Source organism: Emys orbicularis, chromosome 3 (genome assembly GCF_028017835.1).
Source record: "Emys orbicularis isolate rEmyOrb1 chromosome 3, rEmyOrb1.hap1, whole genome shotgun sequence".
Taxonomy (NCBI): Eukaryota; Metazoa; Chordata; order Testudines; family Emydidae; genus Emys; species Emys orbicularis.
In genome coordinates this window covers 168,597,353-168,623,283 of record NC_088685.1, presented here as the reverse complement: position 1 = coordinate 168,623,283, position 25,931 = coordinate 168,597,353, and the positions used below count along the sequence as shown (strand labels likewise).

General features: G+C 40.5%; 1 protein-coding gene across 1 annotated transcript in view; it reads right to left on the bottom strand.

Moving 5' to 3' along the window:
• USH2A (usherin) overlaps nt 1–25,931 on the bottom strand; it is a 578,278-nt gene that overhangs the window by 360,856 nt on the left and 191,491 nt on the right. The window contains exons 21-25 of the mRNA XM_065401740.1: nt 15,354–15,484; nt 8,570–8,696; nt 8,057–8,158; nt 1,059–1,247; nt 375–505 (exon numbers count right to left, since the gene is read on the bottom strand). Of these exons, the coding sequence (XP_065257812.1) occupies nt 375–505; nt 1,059–1,247; nt 8,057–8,158; nt 8,570–8,696; nt 15,354–15,484 (680 nt within the window). The remainder of the gene's footprint in view (nt 1–374; nt 506–1,058; nt 1,248–8,056; nt 8,159–8,569; nt 8,697–15,353; nt 15,485–25,931) is intronic.

Below are 25,931 nucleotides of genomic sequence, written 5' to 3'. Positions count from 1 at the left end.
CCTTGTCATGTAAATATACAAAAGAGAATAATTCCACACTGTCAAGGGAATGGACTTAATATAGGTCTTTTCCATCTCTAACTGATTCTAATTGCTTACAATCCAGTAGAAGATGTTGCAGTGTATGTGACATATTGATTTTTTTCTTATTTAAAATATATACATGAATTATATTTTTTTCTTTTCAACCCTTTTGCTATACATTTTAAAATGCTGTACAGATTGGTATTTGGTGAACATATAAATATAAGATTACATTGTTTGAAAAAATAAAAAACAACAAATGATAGTGATTTTAGGGAGAGACAGTAACAAGAAAATCTCATACAAGGTATCTGAAAAAAATATGTGTAATAATTCATTTCTGAACCTACTGCAAGGTAATCTGGCCCTTCTTTGTTGTAAACAAACAGAAGTAATCCATTCAGTTGGTCTGTTCTAAATTTAAAGGAGATCTCAAAGTCGAGTCCACCATGAAAAATATCCGAATGGAGTTCCAGGAACCCTTGAAAGACAAAATAACATGTTTTTAAAATAAATAAATCAAAGCAGAAATCAAAAGTAAGGAAAGATGCTGCATTGCACAGTCATTTATAGAATTCTAACAGAGGATGCTGCGTTGATGTTCTAGAACAGTGTCATTCAGCCTTGTAAAGCCACACATCATCAAATGGAGCAAAAACCCAGGAAGGAGAAACAGTGCAACAACCTAATACTTCATTGTGATTTTTGCATCATGGTGTTCCATCGATGCATCACGGTATTTTGTGTTAATATTCAGTAGGTGTGCCCTCTCCCTTCGTAGGCACAATCAGCACCTGCAAAATATTTCATTGTAGTAAATGTGTGTGCATCTCAAGCAGCTGCACCTCTTGCTGACTGTAATTCATTCTGTGGGCATGAATTGCTCTTGTAAACACAGAAGCTAAGCCTTAGCCCAGCTGAAAATAACCCTGTGTAAGTAAGAATGTGTTTAAAAAGAGGACAATTGAAATACAGGTGTGGTAATTTATTCAATTTGAGAATTGATAGGTCCACTATATAATATACTATTTTACCTTTGCCAAGAAAATGTGCTCCTTCCATAAGGACAGTGGGACACCCTTCCCAACTGTGATAGACGTTGTTTTGCTCTTCAGCATCCTGCCATTCTAAAGGTTCCCAATTTTCATAGGGATTGTGTTTTTTTTTCAAAAACACATCACTGAGACACCCCACAAAACCTTTCTGGATTATTGTCTTCATCCCTGCAAAAGTGAACATATCATTTAGGAAATGAACCACCAGATATTAAAATAAAGACAAATATGCATACATATCATACTTCACACACAGATGGAGAGGTATATATGTATATAAATATCAATCTCTTTATGGATTGCCTCCCTGGGTCAAATCCAGACTCTAGTGCCTGGCCAGCCATTAGGGGAGCAGCCACCACTCTTTGGCCTGGGAGGATTCTGAACTTGCTGAACTGCTTCATGGAGGCTCCTTCAGATCAACAGCAAAAGTAGCCCATATGGATGCAACAGCATGTACATGCCCCATGAGGATTCTAAGGGAATCCTTCTAAATTAGCCCTCCTCCATTTCAGGTTTTACTTCTTAGAAATACCACGAGGAAGAGGATGCAACCAGTGGAGGGAAAGATGTGGTCTCATAGAAGCCACTGTTTCTGAATCTGGCTTTGAACCCCAAAATCAGAGTTTCCTGAGCAGTATGGGCTCAAACTCCCCTCTCCACTCAGTACAACGGACAGGGTAGTTCCTATCCAATATCTCTAAGAAATACAGGTGAATGGGGTTTCTTGGTAGCCCTGGCTGGGGAAAGACATGTTGGGAAATAAGAGATTGTACACATCCATTTTTCCTAACTGGAGAGGAATCTGTAATAAGGCAGGTTTTACTGATGGCCCTCTCCTGAAAAATATATATACGTAAACCCACTCTGATTAGTTTGTTTGCACAGTCCTTTTGAGTTACATGGGATTCTGAGGCAGACACCTGGGATGATTGTCTGAACCAATTCCTTAAAGACTATGGATGCATGTTTTTGGTAAATTGAAATAAAGACACAGGAAGTGGAAGCTTTTTGGTTTACTAATTCCATGCACTTGCTGAGTTTTTTGTTGGTTTTTATGTAATACCTACATGCACTCATGGATCCCTCCCCCCATTCCCTGTGTGCTGCATTGCTGGGCATACGTATGGAACAAGACTCCACAATGTGGAGAGGTGCTACCCTCTTGTGTGCTCCCTGATATCCAGCCTCACATTAAGTAGCATAACTACATTGGCTGCACTGCCAAAGAGCCCTCTGCAGCTTCTCAGGAGGGGACAGAATTTGCCCTCCTGTGTTATAACTGGATGTTTAATGACAAAAGTAAGTTTGTGCTACTTTTGATTCCTGTAAACCCTGCAGAATTAACACGACGACAAGAGAATGAGCTGAAGTCTACTCCAGGCAGCACACCATGAAAGGAAGCTGTCAACTAAGTCCTAAGTCTTTACTACTGATGGTGCTGTAAACACTGTTTGACTTAGAGATCCCAGTGCTGTCAGTTAGGAAAAACATCTTTTTACTTGTAAACTGAGCAAACATGATATGGAGTCACTGAGACACAACAAATATGAAATCCCAGAATACCATTTTTACATAGTCACTTCTTAGACTCTAAGAGTAAGGAGGATTTTAAACAGCGGTAAAATTGCAGTGTGTGTAATCTGCACTCTCCTTGCATATGGACACAGCCATGTGAGGAAAGTGCAAATTATTACAATAGAGGTCCAAACTGCGGACTGCATAGGTGAAATATACCCAGGTCCTTATCGAAATAGATAATAAGTAACCCATTTAGCCACTTCATTGTGTTCCACTGCTCATAGTATAATGTGCTTTGTATGCAGGTGTATGAAGTAAGGCAATAAAAATTCAAGTACATAAGCAATTAAGAGAAATAGTATGGTCCAGTGGCACCAGACTGAGACCCGGGAGATCTGACTTCAGTAACCTGATCCATCAGAGACTTCCTGTGTGATCTAAAAGTCTTCTCAGTTCTCCACCTGTAAAATGGGCATGACAGTACTTCCGAACCCCCTACACAGCGGTGTTGAAGGATAAATACAGCAAAACTGTGAGGAACTCAGATACTACAATAATGAGGGCCATATAAGTACCTAAATTATCTAGATAGATGGATAACAATTAAAGCTGGTGAAAACACTGTAGTCTAGCATTGTTTCCTATGCTCCGGTACTGGAATAATTACTGAACATTGTGTTAGGAGTCACCCTACCGCTAGACTTACTTTATTTTGGATGAGATGTGAAAAAGTCTCAGGGTATGTCTACACTATGAAATTAGGTCGATTTTATAGAAGTCGATTTTTAGAAATTGATTTTATACAGTCGATTGCATATGTCCACACTAAGCGCATTCTGGGTTAAGCTCCCAATGCCTGATGGGGCAAAAACATTGTCACGGGTGGTTTTGGGTACATGTCGTCAGTCGCCCCTCCCTCCGTGAAAGCAATGGCAGACAATAGTTTCGCGCCAGACACCACGGCGATTAGAAGAGCAAACCAAGGCGCGCTGCGCATCAGAGAGGCTTTGAAAACCAGTTTCATGACTGGCCAGGCTTCGGTGTGACAGTTGTGTGTGTTTCTCCTTGATGCAAACCCGCCCCCTTTGTTGATTTTAATTCCCTGTAAGCCAACCACCCTCCCCCCTTCGAAATAAAGTAACTATTGTTTTGAAACCATGCATTCTTTCTTTATTAATTAAAAAAAATGAGATAACAGACAAGGTAGCCCGGGTGGGGGGTGGGAGGAGGGAAGGGCAAGGCCACATTGCTTATTGTAGCCACAGTAAAAATCAAACTGTTTGAATGACAGCCTTCTGTTGCTTGGGCCATCCTCTGGAGTGGAATGGCTGGGTGCCCAGAGCCTTCCCTGACCCCCCGCGTTCTTGGGCATCTGGGTGAGGAGGCTATGGAACATGGGGAGGAGGGTAGATGGTTATACAGTGGATGCAGCGGGGATCTGTGCTCTTGTTGGCTTTCCTGAAGCTCCAACAGACGCTTCATCATGTCCATTTGCTCCCCCATTAGCCTCAGCATCGCGTCCTGCCTCCGCTCTTCGCACTCACTTAATTCTTTCCTGGCCTCTGCCACTGGGATAGCCTAATTTTGGTAATTAATTGATCTGTGATTATTAGCAGGTAAATATGCCCAATGGTCTGTGATAGGATGTTAGATGGGGTGGGATCTGAGTTACTACAGATAATTCTTTCCTGGGTGCTGGCTGGTGAGTCTTGCCCACATGCTCATGGTTTAACTGATCGCCTTATTTGGGGTCGGGAAGGAATTTTCCTCCAGGGCAGATTGGCAGAGGCCCTGGAGGTTTTTCGCCTTCCTCTGCAGCGTGGGGCACGGGTCACTTGCTGGAGGATTCTCTGCACCTTGAGGTCTTTAAACCATGATTTGAGGACTTCAATAACTCAGACATAGGTTAGGGGGTTGTTACAGGAGTGGGTGGATGAGATTCTGTGGCCTGCATTGTGCAGGAGCTCAGACTAGATGATCATAATGGTCCCTTCTGACCTTAAAGTCTAATGAGTCTATGAATGCCTCCATGCATTAAGCTGTGCCCTATCAGTGCGGGAGGACTGCATGAGCTCGGAAAACATGTCATCGCAAGTGCGTTTTTTTGCCTTCTAATCTGCGATAACCTCAGGGACAGAGATGATAGGGGGAGTGTAGAAACATTCTACGCTCTACGATTCTGGGGGGACTGCATGGTCACCTGTGCTGCTGAGTTCGCCACGCTGACCAAACAGGAAATGAAATTCAAAAGTTCCCAGGGCTTTTCCTATGTACCTGGCTAGTGCATCGGAGTTCAAAGTGCTGTCCAGAGCAGTCACAATGGAGCACTCTGGGATAGCTCCTGGAGGCTAATACCGTCGATTTGCATCCGCACTATCCCAAACCTGACCCAGCAAAGTCGATTTTAGCGCTACTCCCCTCGCCAGGAGGAGTACAGAAGTCGATTTTAAGAGCCCTTTAGATCGACGGAATGGGGTTTGTTGTGTGGAAGCATTCATTTTTAAATCGACCTAACGCAGCTAAATTTGACCTAACTCCGTAGTGTAGACCAGGCCTCACTTACTTGTAGACATTCAAGAACCCATTGCAATTTTGCATGAGTAGGGTGTTATGTCCGGTGTCCTGGTTAAATATAAGTATTCATTACATTTGAGTTTGGGTAGCTGCATTCTACATTCCTCTACTGTTTCAACTGGACAAAGCACCTTTCTGTCCTATATTGGCATGCAGCGCTGCAGAGCTAAATAGTTGTTGCATTTCAGCCTTGATGTTTCAGTAGTTAAGTTCTTGGGCAATTCAATTTGTGGGAATGAAAGGGGTAGTTTTAAATTGTTGGACTCCAAGTAATTTTGAATTAAAAATTACTAAAATTATTTAGTTTAGAGAACCAAGACATGATAGGCCAGCTCTTACCAACTGTTTCTCTTACTGCCAACACAGAAGCTTGGCTCATATAGAAGCTCAAGACCAAGCAAAATAATCACATTTATTAATCACAGCTCTTTTTTTGTTAAAGAAAGGAAAAGAAAACATCAAACACCACAAATGACCTAACACAAATGTTAATCTGGTTACTTCCGCTACAATCTATTTTGCATGTCTCTCTTTGGAGAGTTTGAACAGAGATTACATCCCTAAGAGCACACACCTCTGAGGTGTGCTTTTCTTTTGGTTAGTTAATACCAAAGTATATTGTTTTCCCAAATTATTGTGAATCCATTCTTTACTATATCTTTAGATAACTAAGAATGTTTATACACGGGCAAAAGAACTTTGTGAAAGAGAGCAGGTGGACCTGTTGGTTATTAATAAATAATCAGCCAGTATATAGCTGGCCAAGTAAGCAATTTTAACTAAATTCTATGAAACCGAAGAAATATTTATATCAGTTACTTATAAGAAGCCATTTAAGGAGCTGTCTTGAGACAGCCCAATTAACCAATATTAAGAATTTTAAATTCAATTAAATACCACTATTTCTCTGTTTACCAATGTTTAGCCTGACTCCTCATGGACTAACCATTTGGTTATTAACAGGAGAAACTGTTAGGGCACGTCTTCACTACCCGCTGGATCGGCGGGTAGCAATCGATCTATTGGGGATCGACTTATCGCGTCTAGTGAAGACGCGATAAAATCAATCCCCGATGGCTCTGCCGTCGACTCCAGAAATCCACCGCGGCAAGAGGCGGAAGCGGAGTCGACGGCGGCGCAGCGGCGGTCGACTCGCCGCCGTCCTCACAGCCAGGTAAGTTGACCGAAAATACGCAACTTCAGCTACGCTATTCACGTAGCTGAAGTTGTGTATCTTAGGTCGACCCCCCCCCCATAGTGTAGACCTAGCCTTAGTCTTTTAAATTACAACAGCATTTCAATATTCCAACAAAATCATTACAAAAGTTTTAAATCTAATCCCTTGGCAATGTTTTAGCTAACTTTCTCTCATGAATCCCTGCTCAAGTCTTGGAGAGGTTTCCTTAGGCTAGTTTCTTCTTGAGTTGTCTTTGTTTTTCTTATCTGTCTGTGGCAGTTTGTTTGTAGAGATGGACAGAATGAGTTAAATAGTGCTTGCTGCCCAGGGGGTGAGTGTGGGGTGCTCACTTCTGTCTTATATACCCATCTCCTTTTCCTGAAATTGTAAGAAAACACACCTCTTCCATGCTTTTTTAGATGTCCCTTTTTCATGGGCTCCATGCCTTGGTTCATGGCTTAGGTGACACTTTCAGCTCCTGAATATGTACTTTGTTTAATGACTATGCAACATTTCTTTAATTGCCTTTGTTCTTGTGGCCAGAAAGATCAAGATAGAGTTAAAACTAACTTAAAAAGAAAAACATTAATTCAGTCTATTTTCTGAGATATTTTCAGTTTTAATAAAGTTTGACGGAAAAGAAAATTCGGTTTTCCAGAAGTCCAAACATGCCTATTTTTTAGGAGTTCTTAGAAAGAGCTTTTCAATTATACCCAACTTGACCCTTTTCTGATGACATTTATACCATCTAAAGGACCTGGAGCCGGGAACCAGAGGTAGTAAGGCCCCCCCCCTTGCCACACCACAGAGGGCAACACCACTGAAATTATGATTCTGTAGATTTTTCTGAATCAAATGACACTTCCCTTAACTTTCTGTCACTAACTTGCCCACGGAATGAGATTTTACTACACTATGCTCCTAGATGATTTTTGTGTGGCTTTAAACTCAGGTTTTCCTTTAAAAAGAAAATGGGAAGGGAAATGGTATAGCCCCACTTTACCTCTAGATTTATTGCTCTGATAACACAACATAACTGCATTCCTGTCACAATCAGCTTTCTTACTAGAAATGTTTATATGGTAAGTCTGCTTGATATTTGCTTGTCCTTGGGACACAGAAGTAGAAAACATCTGGAATTTCTTCTATTAGCTTTAACAGTTTTTAACATAATTAGCTAAACATGTGTATTGTCCTATTTCTAAGCATCTTTGCTATAGCACACTTGTAACGATATATTAATATTCAGTAAAGGCACAAAGAAGTTTGTAATGACAACATTATATAACTTAATTTTTTATTAATATTGTTTTTGCATCAACACAATATATATTTATAGTTTTGAAAAGTACTTTGGAATCCTTATGCTACATAAAATATGAAATGCGCTCACATGCTTTATGTATATGTTACTAACTTATATGTATGTATCCTATATAAGTCAACATATGTGTGAAGTAATGTTGCTTATATTGCTAGTGAACTCAGCCAAAAAGCAATTTCTATCATTGAAGATGCAAATACAAGAAAATTTGTGTGAATGTATTTTTGATTAAACAATTATCTAAATAATTATGTAAATTAAGTGCTGCCCTCGGGTTCCTGGCAAATTATCAATGCAGCCCTCAGTGTTGAAAAGGTAGGTTAGTCAACCCCAGTGTAGTGGATTTCAGATACATCACATGAATAACACAACTATACTCACTCATGTCCTTTCTTAGGATAGTATAATCCTGTGGAAGTCCTCCAACAAAAACACCTGTGTTTTCCCCAATAATGGTACTGCCACTTGTAGCTGAGGACGAACCTAAAAAAAGAAAGGGTATTATTTTTCTATGCAAAGTTTTCAATAAATCTTTAATTTAATAGTGATGCTGTATCACATATTAGATCCAGGATTCAGATATAGTACTATGCATGCTTATATTGTGCCCTTTTACACAAGCCCCAGGATGCTTTACAAAGGCATTTTACAATAGATTTACATAATAGCAGCATATCATCAAGAAGTATAAAGAGAGACAAAAATCCTAGAGTCTAGTATTAAAATTGCCAATGATTTACAGACCATAGCAGACAATGTACTGTGACCAATTTCTTCATGAAAATTTGTGCAAATATTTTCGACACACAGAAGAGGGTAAATAGTGAAAGTGAAAGCAAGTGAGTAATACCCTGATGATGATAATGATATAATGTGATGGAATGGGTTAATTACCTGTGTACTGACTATCCACAGTGATTTTTCCCAAAGCCTGATTTCTTGTTGCAATTATATGGTGCCAAACGTTATCATTGTATTGTCTTCCGCCATCATTTATTGGAGTAACTGCCACTGCAGATCCCTTTCAAGAAATATTTAAAATATTAATAGAAGGTACCTGTGACATTCCCCTGGTGTTATCTGGACCGGTGATCTGCTAGGTCATGCCAGTCCTCAACTCTGGGAGCCAGCCTTACCCTGCTATGCTGTGAGAACCCCCACTCCTGGGCTGTTCACGCCCAGCCTCTGGCATGTAAGCTGCTTGGATTGTACAACCAAATGACACTAGCCAATATCTCTGGTCCCAGACACAACCCTACGAACATCCGCCTTGCAATGTCCAGTTATGCCCGCTGGATGCTGCAAGTATATATGAGTTCATCAATTTAACAAAGAAATTGATATGTACCAGGCTTGCTATCCCAAGGGGAGTCTCAAACCAAACGCACTGCTTCAGGTAGAATAAACAAACAGATTTATTAACTACAAAAGATAGATTTTAAGTGATTATAAGTCAAAGCACAACAAGTTGGATTTGGTCAAATGAAATAAAAGAAAAACACATTCTACGCTGATCTTAACACTTTCAGTGTCCTTACAATCTTAGATGCTTCTCACCACAGGCTGGCTGGTTGCCCTTCAGCCAGGCTCTCCCCTTTGATCAGCGCTTCAGTTGCTTGGTGGTAATGTCTATAGATGGAGGTGGAAGAGAGAGGAAGAGCATGGCAAAGGTCTCTCCCTTTTATCATGTCCTTTCTTCCCTCTTGGCTTTGGCCCCCGCTTCAGGGTCAGGTGAGCATTACCTCATCGTAGTCCCTGACTGACCAAGGGAAGGCGGGTAACTCATTCGAGAGTCCAACAGATCCTTTGCTGCTGTCTAGGCCAGTGTCCTTTGTTCCTGGGAGGCCGGGATGGGTTTGTTCCATACATGCCCTGATGAGGTGTGAACTGCCCCTCTGTTCCTGAAGAGTTTTGCCTGGGCTTGTTTTAAGCCATGAGGATACATTTTCAACCTCATAACTATATACATGAAATTATAACCTATACCATTACTATAACAACAATGCTCAGTGCATCTTGAGCCTTCAGAAAATAACCGACATGACAAACTTTGCATTGGATACCACACAATCATACCAGAAGGACGAACATGGGGGGGCAGGGTGTTCCCCCGAGACACAGAGTGTCACAGTACCTCGCTAAATTATATATGCAGGTGAAATAGAGGCATTTAGGTGTGTTGTAGCCTTAATCTCAGACATGTAGCAAAGCATCCTGCAGTATATAAAGATTTGCAAAAAATACCTCCTCTATTAAATTTATGCTAAAATAGTGAACAATGGTTAACATTGCGCAAGCTTTACTCATCTCTTTGCAATCCCAATCCTTGGTCAATTAGCCTACTCAAAAGTTTGTGTGTAGGACTAGGGATCAAGTTTAGTTGCTACTATGAGTTAGAGCCTAAATTCTTTTCTGACTAACCCCCTCTGCAGCTCCACTGATTTCAGTGGGGTGGGTGGGGGTTAAATTGAAATTCTGTAATATTTCAACAGACAGTTATTGGATGACTGTTAGGCAGCCTGCAGTGTGTGAAATGAGTGTCTGGTATACAGAAGCCACCATCACATTTAACACTAATTGGGATTGTTTGGCAGTTTCTGTCTCTAGGTAGTCTCTCTAAGTAAAGGTACAGGAATACTTATAGGGCAGTATTGGGAAGCTTGCACTGCCATTGTTCACCCCATTCTGTGGATAAAGAGAAGACTTCAATCTTAAGGACAGTCAGTCCAGTTTTTTTTGGAGAAGAGAAAAGTCATATAAAAAATTCATCTGAAAAAAATCAGAGGGGGGTGGTTTTAAGATGCCATTTGTATGTAAGAGATGCATGCAAAACAAATGCTAATCTAATCATAACTCTTTCCAAGTTATATTGAAATTATTTTGGACATACAAAATTGTAAATGATAAGATAAGTGAGACACACTTGGAGATCTCAATGGCTAACATCTAGTACAAAACTTTTCTAAATACACCAGGTAAAAGGAAAATAACTGATGCAGACATCACATCCAAATGAATTATTCATTTTTTTAAACAGATGTTTCTCTCATAATACTGTAGGAAAAGTGACTGTGTCATAGGGCAATTCCTAGGGATTGATGTCTGATTGGTGTTTACATCTCCCAGTAATCCTTAATAAATACAATCCCAGAGCATTAAATTACACCTGACTTGCAGGGATAAAGTGCCCTTTTTCAAGGAATTCAATATTATTCAATAGAATTCATCCTTCAGGGCAGGATACCCCTGCAGAACAGACAGAATTTTAAGGCTACAGAACTATATACTGAACCTTCATTGTTACTGTTTCAGTAAAACTTTAAAATACTTTGAGTGAAATCACATCAATGAAGTCAGTGGGAGCTTTGCCAATGACTTCATTGGGACCAGGATTTCACCTTTTGTTCTTAAAAGCAAAACGCTGTACTTGGGCAATGCACTGCCTATAACATTGAAAGAAGCCAGCTTAATGTAACACTCTTGGAGAATGGAACATTTGAACAAATCATTAGCTTTTATTTTTAAAATCAAGAAGTCACATTCTAATTAGCAGGTGAAGTAGCTCTCACTGGTGATTCCAATTTACATTAGAGAGATGCTGGCCTTAATGGAAAAGAGTAGACACTTGTTTTAATGCTAGTTTCCACTGCAAATCTCAAACACAGGAGATAAGCTTCTTGTTAATAGATCTCAGGTGATTAGGGGGAAGAGCAAAAAACAAATGTTTGCTATGAAGCAAGCTTGACAATGAAATACCGTGAATATCTGACAATGAACTACTGCGCTCTCTAATTATTATCACAATTCTTATGCACCCCTTATGCTAAAGAAAGAGAAGCATTATGCTAATATGTTATATTTTGTACAAACACCTGAAGCAACGATTAATAATATTGTGTCTCTATGGAACTTTTTGTCTAGAGATCCCAAAGTGCCTTAACTATTTAATTAAATATTCACAACCCCACTGTGAGCTAAAAATAATTACCCCCATTTTATAAATGGGAAAAACTGAGGTGAAGAAATAAGAAATAAGCCAATTAATAATGGCTAGGATGAGGATAGTTGGTCATAGTTGATTTTTTTAAATCACACTTTTATTTGTTGAGATTTTAACCACTGAAATGTACTTAGCCATACATCTTCCACTTTCATTAATATAGATATAAAAACTGTGAACATATTGATTGTATCTGTTTCCTCCGCTCTTCATATATTGCTTGTCTTCTTAGGTTGTAAGCTCTTTGGGCAAGATTGTATCTGATTGTATGTGTGGTCAATGTCTACTACATTTTGGGTGCTATCAGAATACAAATAATACACCTCTACCCCAATAGAACGCAGTCCTCGGGAGCCAAAATTTTTTACCGCGTTATAGGTGGAACCGTGTTATATCGAACTTGCTTTGATCCGCTGGAGCGTGCAGCCCCGCCCCCCAGAGCACTGCTTAACCGCGTTATATTCGAATTAGTGTTATATCGGGTCGCGTTATATCGGGATAGAGGTGTAATACTAATAACATAACTTTCCCAAAGGCACAGAAAGATGGAGAGGCAAATACAAGAGAGTGGCAAATCCAAGAACAGAATCCAGGAGTCCTGACTCCCAATCCCCCTGCTCTAACAACTAGACCACAATGTGTGTTCAAGCATTCCAAAAAGGATATTTCCATGCTCTTAAAAAATAAATAAAATGCCATCACTAATCAAGATAAAAATGAGGAAAGAGGATCTCTGAATATGTATTTGAGGCACTGCCACTGTTAGCAGCAAGGTGCCAGGATAGATAGAGCAATGGTCTAACCTCGTATGCATTTTCTATCTGCCTACAAAATGCCAACTATAAAAGAACTTTTTAAAGAATAGCTTTCTTGTATTTTTTTCTCCCTCCCCTCATCAATACCTTGTTAATATTTGGAGCAACCCTATTCAATGGGATAAACTAAATGACAGGTAGAGATGTGAAAGATTATTAAAAACTGTATACCTCTTCTAGAGATGGAGCTGAAATCACGTTAAATTATATTCTAATTTAGCCTAAGATTGCAAATATAATTGTACAGTGGTTTCTACAATTTGGTTTAAAGCTGGCTACAATTAGGTCAAATCCTGCAAAATACCAGAAATAGTACTATTACTCGCAGTAGTAAAGTTAAGCACAAGTGTTTGAAGGTTGTCGCCTTATATTGCAATTTCATTACAACTAGGTGAAATCAATCCCTCTGAACAAGAAGCAGCTGAGACTTATGGATACTCATCTGTACAGTAAGTAAAACTTCCCAGGCAATTATTTAACTGCAAAAATGCTAGTTTTCTTAGACAGTAGATATTAATAAAGTAAAATTGACTTTGTTACTGTGAGGACAGATTTCAGAAAACTATTTTCCAAACTTGCAAATAAACTCTTGTTTTGTTTTTTGAAATAGTTACTGGCATCTCTGAAAGTAGTAGCTGATTTGCCACTATACAGCAGTAAATGAAAAAGATAGCTTTGTAATTTTTGTTAACACCTTTGTTCTCAACTTCTCTCCCTTTCAGTGATCTTAATATTATACCGATGAAAAAAGTAGTGTACTGATGCGATAAATACTAATATGATTCTGTTGAACACTACTACCACAACCTTTAAAGCTGCATTAGCCTAAAAGAATAAAACTCCGTTCCATTCAAACTTTATCTGAGTGTTGCTGGCCAGTATGTTTTTAATTGGATGCTGTCACTGAGCATACCATGCATGAGAATACGCATGATGTATTTAAGATTATAAAAATGGAGTAATTTCCCATGAGCATATGCAGTATGTTTTCCACATAGATGCATGTGCCTTTCTTAAAGGTACCTGCATCCTAGGTATTCAGGCATGGTTTGTATATCAGTTCACTGTCCCACAACAACAACACAAACCCACATGCACTTACATGCACCCAGGCATTTTTTCATATACTATTTTTATTGTCTTCTACTTTATTTCAACATTTAAATATTTTACAAACACACATTTCATTATCGTAGTTTAATAATTAAAACCAGAACTGGTGTCATGCCCAATTAATGTGCCCTGGTAGCATGCCCATTAGTTTTTCCATTAGTGAATTCAACAATACTAATGGGATTACTAGCATGGGATGCTAATTGGGCGTGACATAAGAAACTGGCTTACTTCTTAGCATACCCTTGCTAATGATGAAATTAATGAGCATTTTATTAAATGCTGTCTCATCAAAGTGTACTTAGTTAGCGTTAAAATTGTTACAAACGATGCTGCATTCTAAAGATCAGGTGTCTGAATAAGTGGTTCTTCATATTATGTTTGGCAACAATCTAGAGCATTAATAGTTTTATACATCAGAAACCACATTTATTTGTACCTAGTTCAAGCTGGGACCACACAACTGCATGTGCCAACCTGTGCTTAATTTTGGAGGAAACTATTCTCTGGATTCAAAATACATTCTACTAAATGCTTCCGTAACACATTTTTCCCAGAGTAGCAGAATGATACTGTGATCATATTTACATATATTCTAATGTAAAACAAGGCATTTCACATTTGGAAAATCAAACGCTTTGTAGGGACCATATCTGAATTAATTTCTTGAACCATTTGTCAGGCCTTAATTGTTAACCGCTCCCGACAGCTAAAAAATGTGTGTGTGTCTGTGTGTGTCTTCCCTGTTGAAGTATTTTAGACTAAATCCCTAGAGTGGGGGCTCTCCATTTACCTATATCACCCATATCATCCATCAGAAAGAGTACAGTACCCATCACAAAGAGTCCCCAGTTCTGATTAAGACCTTGGCCACTATTATAATCAAAATATATAAGAAAGACACAGCACTATGAGCCTCATTCAAAGCCTAATGAAGCTAATGGGAGGCTTTCCATTGACTTCAACGGGCTTTGGCTCAGACCACAGAGTGAAATCCTGGCCCCACTGAAGCCAATGAAAAAATTGCTGTTTACTTCAAAGGGGCAGGATTTCATTCTAGGTTCTTTTTAAAAGTGAGCTAATGCAGACACCTAATTCACACATTGCATAACTTTTAAATCAATCAGAGTGGATTTGTCTGTTTGATGCTATGGCCACGGAGTTGTATTTTTAAATTATACCTATTTTAAAAAATAAAAGTATCACTAACAGTATTAAAAAGGATGTATACATTTACATATTTTTGGCACCAATTTGAAGGAAGGGCTCAATTGTGTTTCCACTAAAGTTAATGGGAAAACTCTCATGGACTTCAATGGGTGCACAATCAAATGGGATGCTGAAAAATATTTACTAGAAAAGTATGCTATCTTCATTTAATAATCAAAAAGAGATGTATCCATAACTGGTGTCTTAGTATTTAAAAATGAATGTTAAAGTGGTACTAACGATTGTTAACTCAGTGGTAATGGTAAGAACAATACTTTTTAAAAAAAATGTAATGCAACACTAATTAAAAAATGTTAACACTTGCAAACAAAACTAAATATTACAAAAGCCTGGAGGATTCAATGCTTCTTTTCTAAAGATCACCAATTATCTAGGGTATTGAAGAATCCATTAACCTGGATCAATATGAAAAAAATGGAAAAAAGCAAGCACCCCCATCATCTTATACCATTAAGCACACAATATGCCTTGGGGATCTGTAATAAAGCTATATTTTATTTTATCTTTCTCCTTACTGTACCTGTGGATCAAAAAGAAAGTAAGGACGTCCACTCTGTAACTGAAGTGCAATGTATTCCTCTTGATTCCCAGGTGACACAGAGAAAAGAATCAGACCATCAGGTTCCCTGGTTCTAAAGCTCACTTTAATACCTGGTTAGAAAAAGAAGGTGGATGGTTAATGGTAGCTATTATGAATTCTATCAGATAAAGACAACTACTTAGAAATGAAAAGCTACTCCCCTTAACAACAAAAATGGAATATCAAAATGTCACTGAGCACCATATTCCTTGAGCAGCCACAGTGAAATCAAAGCAACTATTTGTGCAATAAGGCATTATTCATTCAGAGTGAGGGTGGCAGAATCTGGCCCAGCGTAGTTAAGGAACCTCTTTCTAAAGGAAACGTAATTGAAAATAGTTGCAGCCTGTGCCAGTGGCTGAAGACAGGACTGAGAACCTGCAATAATTCAGTTCCAATTCCAGTATTACCACTTATTCAGTGTTTGGCCTTTATCTTTTGCCTTAATATCCTGATCTGCAAAATGGGAATAATACTACTTACCTATCTACATCACAAGGTTGCTGTGAATACTAATGTCTGTACAGTTCCTGAAAAATGTATAGATTTTTAAATGCAAAAATAATAATGAAAAGCCTGGAAAAACATAATGATTGTTTTTTTCTTTTTTTAAAAGTTTCAACAAATATTGGAAATACTTTGAGGGATAATATAAGTACCAAGAAATTCTTTTTTCCCAGCATATGAACATCACAGATTGTCACCTAATTGTTGTTCTTTCTAGCTTCTGAAATTAGGAATTCAGCAATTAGGATTAAGCAATTAAAGTATCATAATAAAGGTGCACAAGAATAAAACTTATTTTCTTTCTTTAATTTTACTCCAGAATGAAATACTAAGCCAAAGAGCTTCCTCAGTGACTTGATATATATTGGAATGTGTTTGTAGAAAGAAACTTACCCATTAATATTTAAGGCAATATTATCAAAAACAGCATTCAACAAAAATGCATGTATCAGTTTTAGGTGCATGTAACTATGTGTGACTAAGTTTTTTAGGCATCCAAAATTTTGCATATTCCCAAAATTGGTTTTGCATATGCTAACTACTTAATATGCACTAGCAAATTCAGTTTGTAGCTATGCAAGACTGCATGTTCTAAATATTGGTATAAAATTTCAGACATGCAAATCCAGATGCAAGACTAGGTCTATTTTAAAAAACATGGCCCTAGGAACCTGTAACTCTACCAGTATTTTGCATGGGGAAATGAAAAGGCAGTATCAGTGACAGCTATCTCATCATTCCTCTCAATTTCTGAAACAAAATATGGGATATAGACTCAAATTTCGATACACAAGAGAATTATTAGTATAACCTTAAGTGATGCAATATGTATTTCTTAGCATTAATGTCATTTTCTATATCCTCAGTTTCTTGATTCAGTGTTTTGGGAGTAAATGTACAACAGTAAATTAAACTTGTACAAGGCAGCAACTTTGGGCTCATAAGGAAGGAGTCAGACTGTAGGTGGCACAACCAAGACACTCAAGTTTTCAAAAGACAACCGTCTTAAACATGACCCTCTAACCAGAGTTCTATTAGAGTGCTGAGCTAGCTGGGGAAGGGGAAAAGGAGCTGTAACCCTTCCTACCAGACACAGGTGTTCCCTCCCTCTCCTGCAGGACCACATAAAGCTAGAGAGGATGGAAGGGAAGCGGTCAGTGCCATGGACAGACCTTCATAGTCAGACTTGCTCCTCCCTCCCAGCTTACCTCTGTCTGCACCCAGGGATGCCATCTTTGTGTCCCTCAGACAGCACCTATCTACTCTCCATTGTCTACTAGGGTCCCCGGGGGTGGCAGAACCGGTTCCGGTGAGCTGCTGGACCCAGTGTGATTGCCTTTCGGAGGTTTGGGAAGGAATTTCCCTTAAAGCAAAATCAGCATTGAGGATCTTTTGACTTTCCCCACAGAATCCATGAATGTTCAGTGAGGGATTAATTTGAATGTCCCTGCATTTGGCCAGTGTCCAGTGTGAAGAAAGTTAGGAGAGTCGGCCTAGATCCTGGGATAAACCTGGACGCAGGACTCAAGGGGAATCTGGTGTCTATAATGTTGCTTGTGGACATTTAGTGAAGATTGAGATACCCTCTATATTGGTCACGAATCTCAACAAGCTGGCTAGATCCCATGGGTAATTTTGGGAGGCCAGGTCTTGTTTCTTGGTGTTGGTGGAAAGCCATCCCACTCCAGTCCCTTCACAATGCCTAACAGGAACTGGGGTCCAGCTTATACCTTTGTGTCATGTCAGTAAAGTTGCAGCCTGACACTTTAAACCCATTCTCTGTGTTGAATCCTTATTCACCCGAGTGGCATATCACCTATACCAATATCCTAATTTAGTTACATTTATATTTTTCTCTGACTTGCAAAAATTGTTACTTCTGATTGCTCCTTTTGCTCTGCTGCTATGTCTGCTGTCATGCTACCTGAATCGAATCAGCACAGTGGAAGCTAATGCCCATGGATTTACCAGCTAGAATTCTGACCTTTTCTTTTCCGAAAAAAGAAACCCAACAAATTTAGCATCAGAACCTCCTTTCAAAACTCATTTATTCAATAAGTACCAGTGCTCAAATTGGACAATTGCATGTGGTTATGTCACTGCCATGCTTATAATTGCTGGATGAAAAAGTTTAACCTGGAAGAAATTGGTGAAAGGCTAGGTTATACCATCCCTCTATTGCATGTTATCATTATTTTCCAGATCAAGAACTGATTTGCAGTAGCATTTTCATGATTTTCCACTGCTGCTTAGTTCAAATACATCAATACTCATGTCCTTGTGATCCCCGTAAAGTACTTAATACAGAACAGGGTAATTTATTGGGTTCTACCCAGCTGTATCAAACAATTCAACCTCTTCACATTCATTTTCCCCTCCTTATGCCAGGCAGAAAATAATAAGTAATGGAAGCTTTTCTTGTAGACAGAATCTATTACAAAAAATTAAGGAATCATAACTCCAATGCATATTCAAATCATATTCATAATGCCAGTTAATTACCTCTACCCATAAGTAGTATCCTTTGACTCACATATTTTAATCACAGTACAAGTTCTCATGCAGTATAACACAATGCACTCAGATACGAAGACATTCACTCTAGATAATGAAAATCAATCATGCTATTAAAATACCTACTAAAATCAACTGTACATAACTAACATAACTAACTGTACATATCTAACACCAGACAAATATGAAGTATTACCCAAACAAGTGCTATCTTACCTGAATTAAGTTATAAAGGTATTTCAGCTAGAAATATTTAAGCCTTTCCACCTTTCTGGAGGATGCTTCTGACTGTCCCCCTTTCTCCTCTAAAATGAGCTTTGTTTATATATACACAACACCTTTAAAGTAATATCACTTCTTCCCTTGAGCAGAAGGACTAAAGAGAGCACAGAATCAACCGAGTTTAACAGAATCGCCAGTGATCAGTAAATCCCTCAGATCAAGAGATGCAAGATGCTACTGGATGGCATCAGGATGGTCCACAAAAGACTCCAGCTAGTAGATATGGCTTGATGTAATTATATCCTGTTGCATGTTCTAAGAACTAAATAAATAGACACACACTTCAAGAGACTATTCCTCTTTCTGGGAAAGGTTCTGCTTTCTGGGTTTATAAATAGCCAACCTAGCTGCTGCCAGAAATGATACACTGACAGGGTGCCTACAAATACAAAGGTGGAAAAAATGCAATCAGAAGTGCAGAAAAAGGTCCTGCAGGAGATGGGAAAGCTCAGCTTCATACTTAGGGTTACCAGGGTCACCAGGAATTGTCACAAGTCTATTTCTGGAAAGAGAGAAGAAGAGGAGGAAAAAGTAAGACAGAATAAAGGAAACATGTAGTGAAGAGGGGGCACTCTACTAGCTTGTGAATTCCAAGGTTACCAACTAGCGTGTGTGTTTGTGTGTATATGCAGGGCCGGTGTTATCATTAAGGCAAACTAGGCGGTTGCCTAGGGCGCCAAGATTTGGGGGCACCAAAAAGCGGTGCCCCCAATTTTTTTTACAGCGTTCCTACGCCCCCTCCCCGAGCGCACAGTCGCCGCTCCACTTCTCCCGCCTCCCAGGCTTGCAGCGCCAATCAGCTGTTTGGCACCGCAAGCCTGGGAGGAGAGGAGAATTAGAGCGGGGGCGGCGTGCTTGGGGAGGAGGCGGAGCAGAGGTGAGCTGGGGTGGGGAGCTGCCGCACGGCTCCCCGGGCCGGGGGGAGCTGCCACGGGGGGGGGGGGGGGGGGCCTCAGGGCGGGGGGGGGAGCTGCCGCGGGGGGGGCACCTCAGAGTGGAGGAGGGGGGCAGGGAGCTGCCGCAGGGCTGGGGGGGGGGCGCAAGGTGGAAATTTCGCCTAGGGCGCGAAACTTCCTTGCACCAGCCCTGTGTATATGTATTATTTGTGACAATTTGGGGAATATGTTTGTGTCAATTTATGAAATTCCTTTTTTGTTCTGTGAAGTATCATTTGAGTGTAAATGTGTGGATTAGACTCTCCACTTTGTAATGGAAACAGACTATGTCTGGGAAACTGAAACACAGCCACGAAGGGGACATCAACCTTGAACAGTCAGTCCTACCCAGATGGAGCAATGTGGTTGCTAAGGGCAGAGCCATTGACTTTAATAACTCTTAGACCAGCAACCAACCGGGGGGCGGGGGGAAGGGGTTGAAGCATGGAAATTATCCAGCATAAGAGCAAAGGTGTCACAGACAGTTTTTTTTTTTTTTTTTTTTTTTTTACAATACAGTCTCTCTAAGCAAGGGAGCCAGTCCATTGCGAGACACACAAGACACAGCTGGAGGAGTGGGGGCAGGAGGGACTTCGCCTTCTGCTAAGGAAATGGACCAGCCCTCAAAATGCTCAGGAGAGGTGAGGACTCTGCAGCTCTGAGGGGAGGATTGCGTTCAGGTGTTTATTGTTCGCATAGATCTTTAACTCTCCTGTGCTTTCTAAGCGTAAAAAGTATGTATTTAATACGTTCCTATGTAAAATCTGTTTTTTTACTTTACCTGCTACATGTCTCCAAAGAATTAAACTATAAACCAGAGTGACCCCAAACAGGGGAACTCTGGAAGAGTATGCATAACCAAAAGCAACTGGGGCAGCTTGGAAAGTCTCAGCACTGATCTTGGGACCTAGGGCAGTTGGACTGTGGATTCCCATGTCCCAGGGAAGGGTCGTAGACAGGTACTCTGTTCCTAGGAGCGTGCCCCAGAGACCCAGAGCTAAAGACCATGTCGGGACTCTGCCCAGACCCAGCTGACCTGACCTGGATGCATATGGGATCCAAAAGCTGGGTTCAATTAACAGTCTGGTGGACCATCCACTAAGCCAAGACTGTAACAACTGAATATCAAAAATTTCAGTTAAAACAATGTAATTTTAGATTACAAAGTCAAGCACTAGAAGGTTAGAAAATGCCAAATTCACCATTACCCATGTAATCTTAATTCTGGTCCTTTGTGAAATCATCCTGTGTACTGCATGAGGAAAAGGTCTTGTGGAAAAAAATCATGTGTGATCACGTAATTAAAGGCTATCAAAATGCATATGCAGAAAGCTTGTCTCTTTCACCAACAGAAGCTGGTTCACTACAAGATATTACCTCACACACCTTGTCTTTCAAAGCAGAAAGGGGTGGAATTAAGGTTGTACTGGCAACTAAATCTGGCATTTCCTAACTTTTGAGAACTTGACTTTGCAATCTACACATCTATCTTTTAACAGTTTTTAAAATGTAATTTCCTAGGGTTTTTTTTTTTTATTAAGGAAAAGAGGTAAAATAAATTATATTATGTACAAATGTAACAAATCCCTATCTTATATCAGTAGCAGCATCCTTCAGCACTGCAACACAGACTTCTTCATCTACAGGATTAACTATATTAGCTGGCAGAAAGAGAAGGCTGTTAATTCCAGTGTGGTGGATTGGACACTGATGCTAGGTGCTGGAAGATCACCTAGCATCAGTGTCCAATCCACCACACTGGGATTAACAGCCTTCTCTTGCTGCCAGCTAATATAGTTAATCCTGTAGATAAAGAGATCAGGGGGAAACCCATCCTGGTCCAAGCTCTCTCTCTCTTTCTCTATGCCTCCCCAAGAGTTCGGGGAGCTCCTGCCCCACATGGTATCCCCAGAGGGGGAAATAGGTCACTGGGGCCATGTCTTGTATCTGGAGCATGGCTGGGGGGAGCCCGGCCTTGCTGTTTTCCCCCCTCTCCCAAGACCCCCAAATACAATGGCTCAGGCAGTTCCTACATGTTCCTAGTGCAGAGTGTGCTGCTGCTGCTTCTACAGCAGTTGTATGGGCTTGGTCTTAATAATGTTCGTGTTCAGTTATTTTGGCAGGATGCAAACATTTTCAAGAGCAATATAAGTGAGAAAAGGTGCATCACAAAACTCACCATCCCAGAGCACCCCGTGGCCAGAAGACCTGGTGTTGCAGCACTCCTGCCTCAATTTCCCCACAATGATCTTCAGCCTGCTCCAGCTGCAAAGGTGACTTGACCCTTCAGCTACGCCACTTTAAAGTGTTCAACCCCTTTCAGGGTAACAGAGAATCCAAGTCCAAGTCAAAAAATGATATCAAGTCCCCCTCCCTTACCAGCACACTCCCAGCAGCAATGGCATTTCTCATGATATAACTGCCAGCTCCCAATCCCCAACCAACCCCACTGTTTGGGTCAGGTCTACCCTCCTACCAAGGGCCTCTGGCTGGCTGTAGCCTTCACCCAGTTCCTAGCTCAAGCTCAGCTTCTTGCCTCACATCAAAACAGCCTGCCTGGTCTCCTATTTAAACAGGACTGACTGGCCCCAGGCCTCATGCTCTTAAAGGGGCAGGCTGCCCTGTTATAATGAGAATGGCAATTTTTTAAAGTTCTACTTAGATATAAACTGTTGAAAACTTTCAAAGGACGAAGAAGAGGCATTTCTCCAGTCCAAAGGCTTTCTCGCTACCTAATTTCAAAGGTCAGTTGCAAACCATGAAAGTGTTGGAGTTTCTCCAAAAAGATTGAAAGAGTTTTTTTTTTTTTTTGGTTTGCTATTATTATAATGGAAAGTGTTAGATAACCTACATAAAGGAGTCATAGCCATCTCCTAATATTACAAATACACTCTTATTAAGGCAGGAGAACGTTAAAAATTGCCAAATGCCAGACAGGCGCATCCCTTCTTCTTTTTTTTTTTTTGGCATGTCCCAAATAGGGGCCAGTTAGAATCTCAATTCCTGCACTCCAGGGTACACATCTCCCCATGAAAGATAGGGAAAAGACAGGGACAATAGCTCATTTCCCTACGAAGAAACTCACAAGTGCATGGCCATGCCTGCACATTTCCCCTGCCCATTGGAGAGTTCAGAGAAGGATTTTGCCACAGTCTCTTGTAAATTCTGCCTGTGGTGGTATAGTTTGCTCTGAATAAGTGTCTGTAATACATAGGTATAAAGGCGTAATTGTGAGTTAAGTGGTGACAAGATCTCATGCTAGCCCTCTGTAAAGGCATGGAGTTCACCCTCTATTATTTTTGCTGGAACAAAATATTAGAAAAAGTTAAGCGACTTTCTGGAACAGCCTTCCAAGGGGAGCAGTGGGGGCAAAAAACCAAACAGGCTTCAAGACTGAGTTTGATAAGTTTATGGAGGGGATGGTATGATGGGCTTGCCTACAATGGCATGTGGCCCATCGGCTACTGCCAATAGTAAAAATCTCCAACAGCCGGAGATGGGACACTAGAATGGGAGGGCTCTGAGTTACTACAGAGAATTCTTTCACAGATATCTGCCTGGTGAGTCTTGCCCACATGCTGATTGCCATATTTGGGGTCAGGAAGGTCAGATTGGCAGAGATCCTGGGATTTTTTCACTGTCATCTGCAGCATGGTCACTTGCAGGTTTAAACTAGTGTGAATGGTGTATTCTCTGTCACTTGAAATCTTTAAACCATGATTTGAGGATGTCAGTAACTCAGCCAGCAGTTAGAGGTCTATTACAGGAGTGGATGGGTGAGGTTCTGTGGCCTGCAATATGCAGGAGGTCAGTCTAGATGATCACAATGGTCCCTTCTGACCTTAATGTCGATGAGTCTATGAGACTAAATTACACGTATGGCCATTCTTTTAGGGAAAATTTGCAAGGCAACGTCTAAAAGAAATAGACTCTCCCCCTGCTTTCACATATCTAAAATGCCCTGTTAGCTACAATATGCACACTGTATATATTCAATTACAATCAGCTTACCCAATAGCAACACTATAATTACTATAATATTTCATTTATCACACAAATAAACTTCAGTTCAGGCTCGTAGCACAAAGCTGTTGCACCCTGGATTGAAAACATGACCAGCCATGGGATATAATTTGATCTGAATGTAATTTAAGTCAATTGGATTTTGAATTACAACTAAAGATTTACTCTGCTTATTCTGTAGGTCTGTTTATGTGACAGACGTTAGTGGTTGCAAAGGTGCTGTTACTCCTTCTTGAGTTAAAACCAACAAGAATTTTAAAAATAGCCTAAATACTGAACATAATTGAACCCACTCATTATAAACTATAAAGCAAGTTTACACACTTTTCTGTGAAGAAAAAAAATATAAACAAAATAATAAAGGATTCAGAGAAGAAACTTCAAAGTTAAGGGAGGCAAAGTGATAGCTAATACTCAAAACATCCACACTTGACTGGGCCTGGAACACAGATTTGACCTGAAAAAGAACTTGGTCCATTGAACATACACCTCTACCTCAATATAACGCTGTCCTCGGGAGCCAAAAAAATCTTACCGCATTATAGGTGAAACCGCGTTATATCGAACTTGCTTTGATCCACCGGAGTGCGCAGCCCCGCCCCCCTGGAGTGCTGCTTTACCGCGCTATATCCGAATTCGTGTTATATTGGGTCGCGTTATATCGGGGTAGAGGTGTATATTATTTTGGCCACTGGCCACATACGCTTTCTTTTAGGACGGGACAAATTTAGGGCCGCTTGTACTGTGGCACAAAAAGACAGGTACTAGCTGAAGCTTTGGCTCTACTTTACAGGGTACTGACTAGCATAGCTATGCAGTGGGACAGGTATAGGTCTTGCGCAAGATACTTCTCTGCAGAGCAAAGGCAGACTTGGAGTAACCCCCTAAGCTCCAAGTCAGAATCTGCTTTCCAGTCTGCTCATGTACATGGATTATTGCTAAGCCACAATTCAGCTCTTACGCATATCCATTGATCTGGGGACAGTCGTTCTGTCCTGAACTAGCCTAGGCACTACAATGAGCAAAAATCTGTAGTTTACATATTGTACCTCTGTAACAACAGGTGCAATTGGTCAATTTAGCAGACTTAACTCTGAATTTCTGAATTTCTTTAATTACATCAGGTTTGGCAGTCCTATCTTACAACCCTTTATGTCCCAGTTGTTGATGAAAGCAAAAAGAAGCAATAAAGTAAGTTTACAAAAAGTAGGAAGAGTATGAATGGGTGAAATTATTATTTGTAGTATTACTAACTTATTTCAAAGCAACCAAAACCATGTTAGGATTCTCACAATACAGAGAAGACATTATGATCCCTGCCTCAGGAAGTATACAAACTATGAATCAGAATCCATTAATGTAATAGGACTTCACACAGTTTTAGGGCCTGCACTGGTGGACTGCGTTGCAGGATTTGGGCCTAATTTCAGACATGATACAATATAATGGGTCAATGAAATACCTGGATGGGATTGAAGAAGGAAATGTGAGGGAAATATCAGCATGTGATTACCCAGCAAAGGCTAGTGTACAGAATGATAGGAGTCATTTTTATTTACATAGTAATAGTCTAGATAGACTCGTGTTAGTTCTGCTCCAGCTAGCGTGCTGAAAAAAATAGCAGTATGGACACTGTAGCACAGGAGGTGGCTCAGGTAACCACCCCATGCTCAGACCTAGGGCATTGGGCAGGCTTGAACTTGGGTGGCTAGCCTGAGTTGCTGCCCAAGTTGAAATGTCCATATTGCTATTTAAGTGCACTGCTCAAGCAGAACTAGCATAAGCCTGTCTACCTGGGCAGAAGGCATGCTCCCAGTAGCTGTGTAGACAATTAGATGTACCAATAGAGACTTCACAAACCCTAGGTTCCTGCTCCCTGCACCACACTATACATAGGGTCTGTTGAACGCCAGACCAGAGAAGAAGCAACAGCAGGGCCCTTGGATCTGAGTGCAAGTAGATCCACCAACCATTCCCTTCATATGTGTGGGGGCGCTATGTGGAGGCACAGCATCTACCGAGCTGCGGAACTCACCAGTGTATAGCACGTGTGCTGAGATTAGGATTTGCTCCTTAAACATAAAGGGCCCTTTACATCACTCCTGTGGTGGCAAAAGGGGCCCCTTGCCATCTTCTCAGCATTGGGCTGTGCCAGGGCAGATCAGGGTGGGAGGAGGGTGATAGCTAGGGTTGCCAACTGTCTAATCGCACAAACCCAAACACAAACCCCGCCCCTTCCCCAAGGCCATGCCCCTGC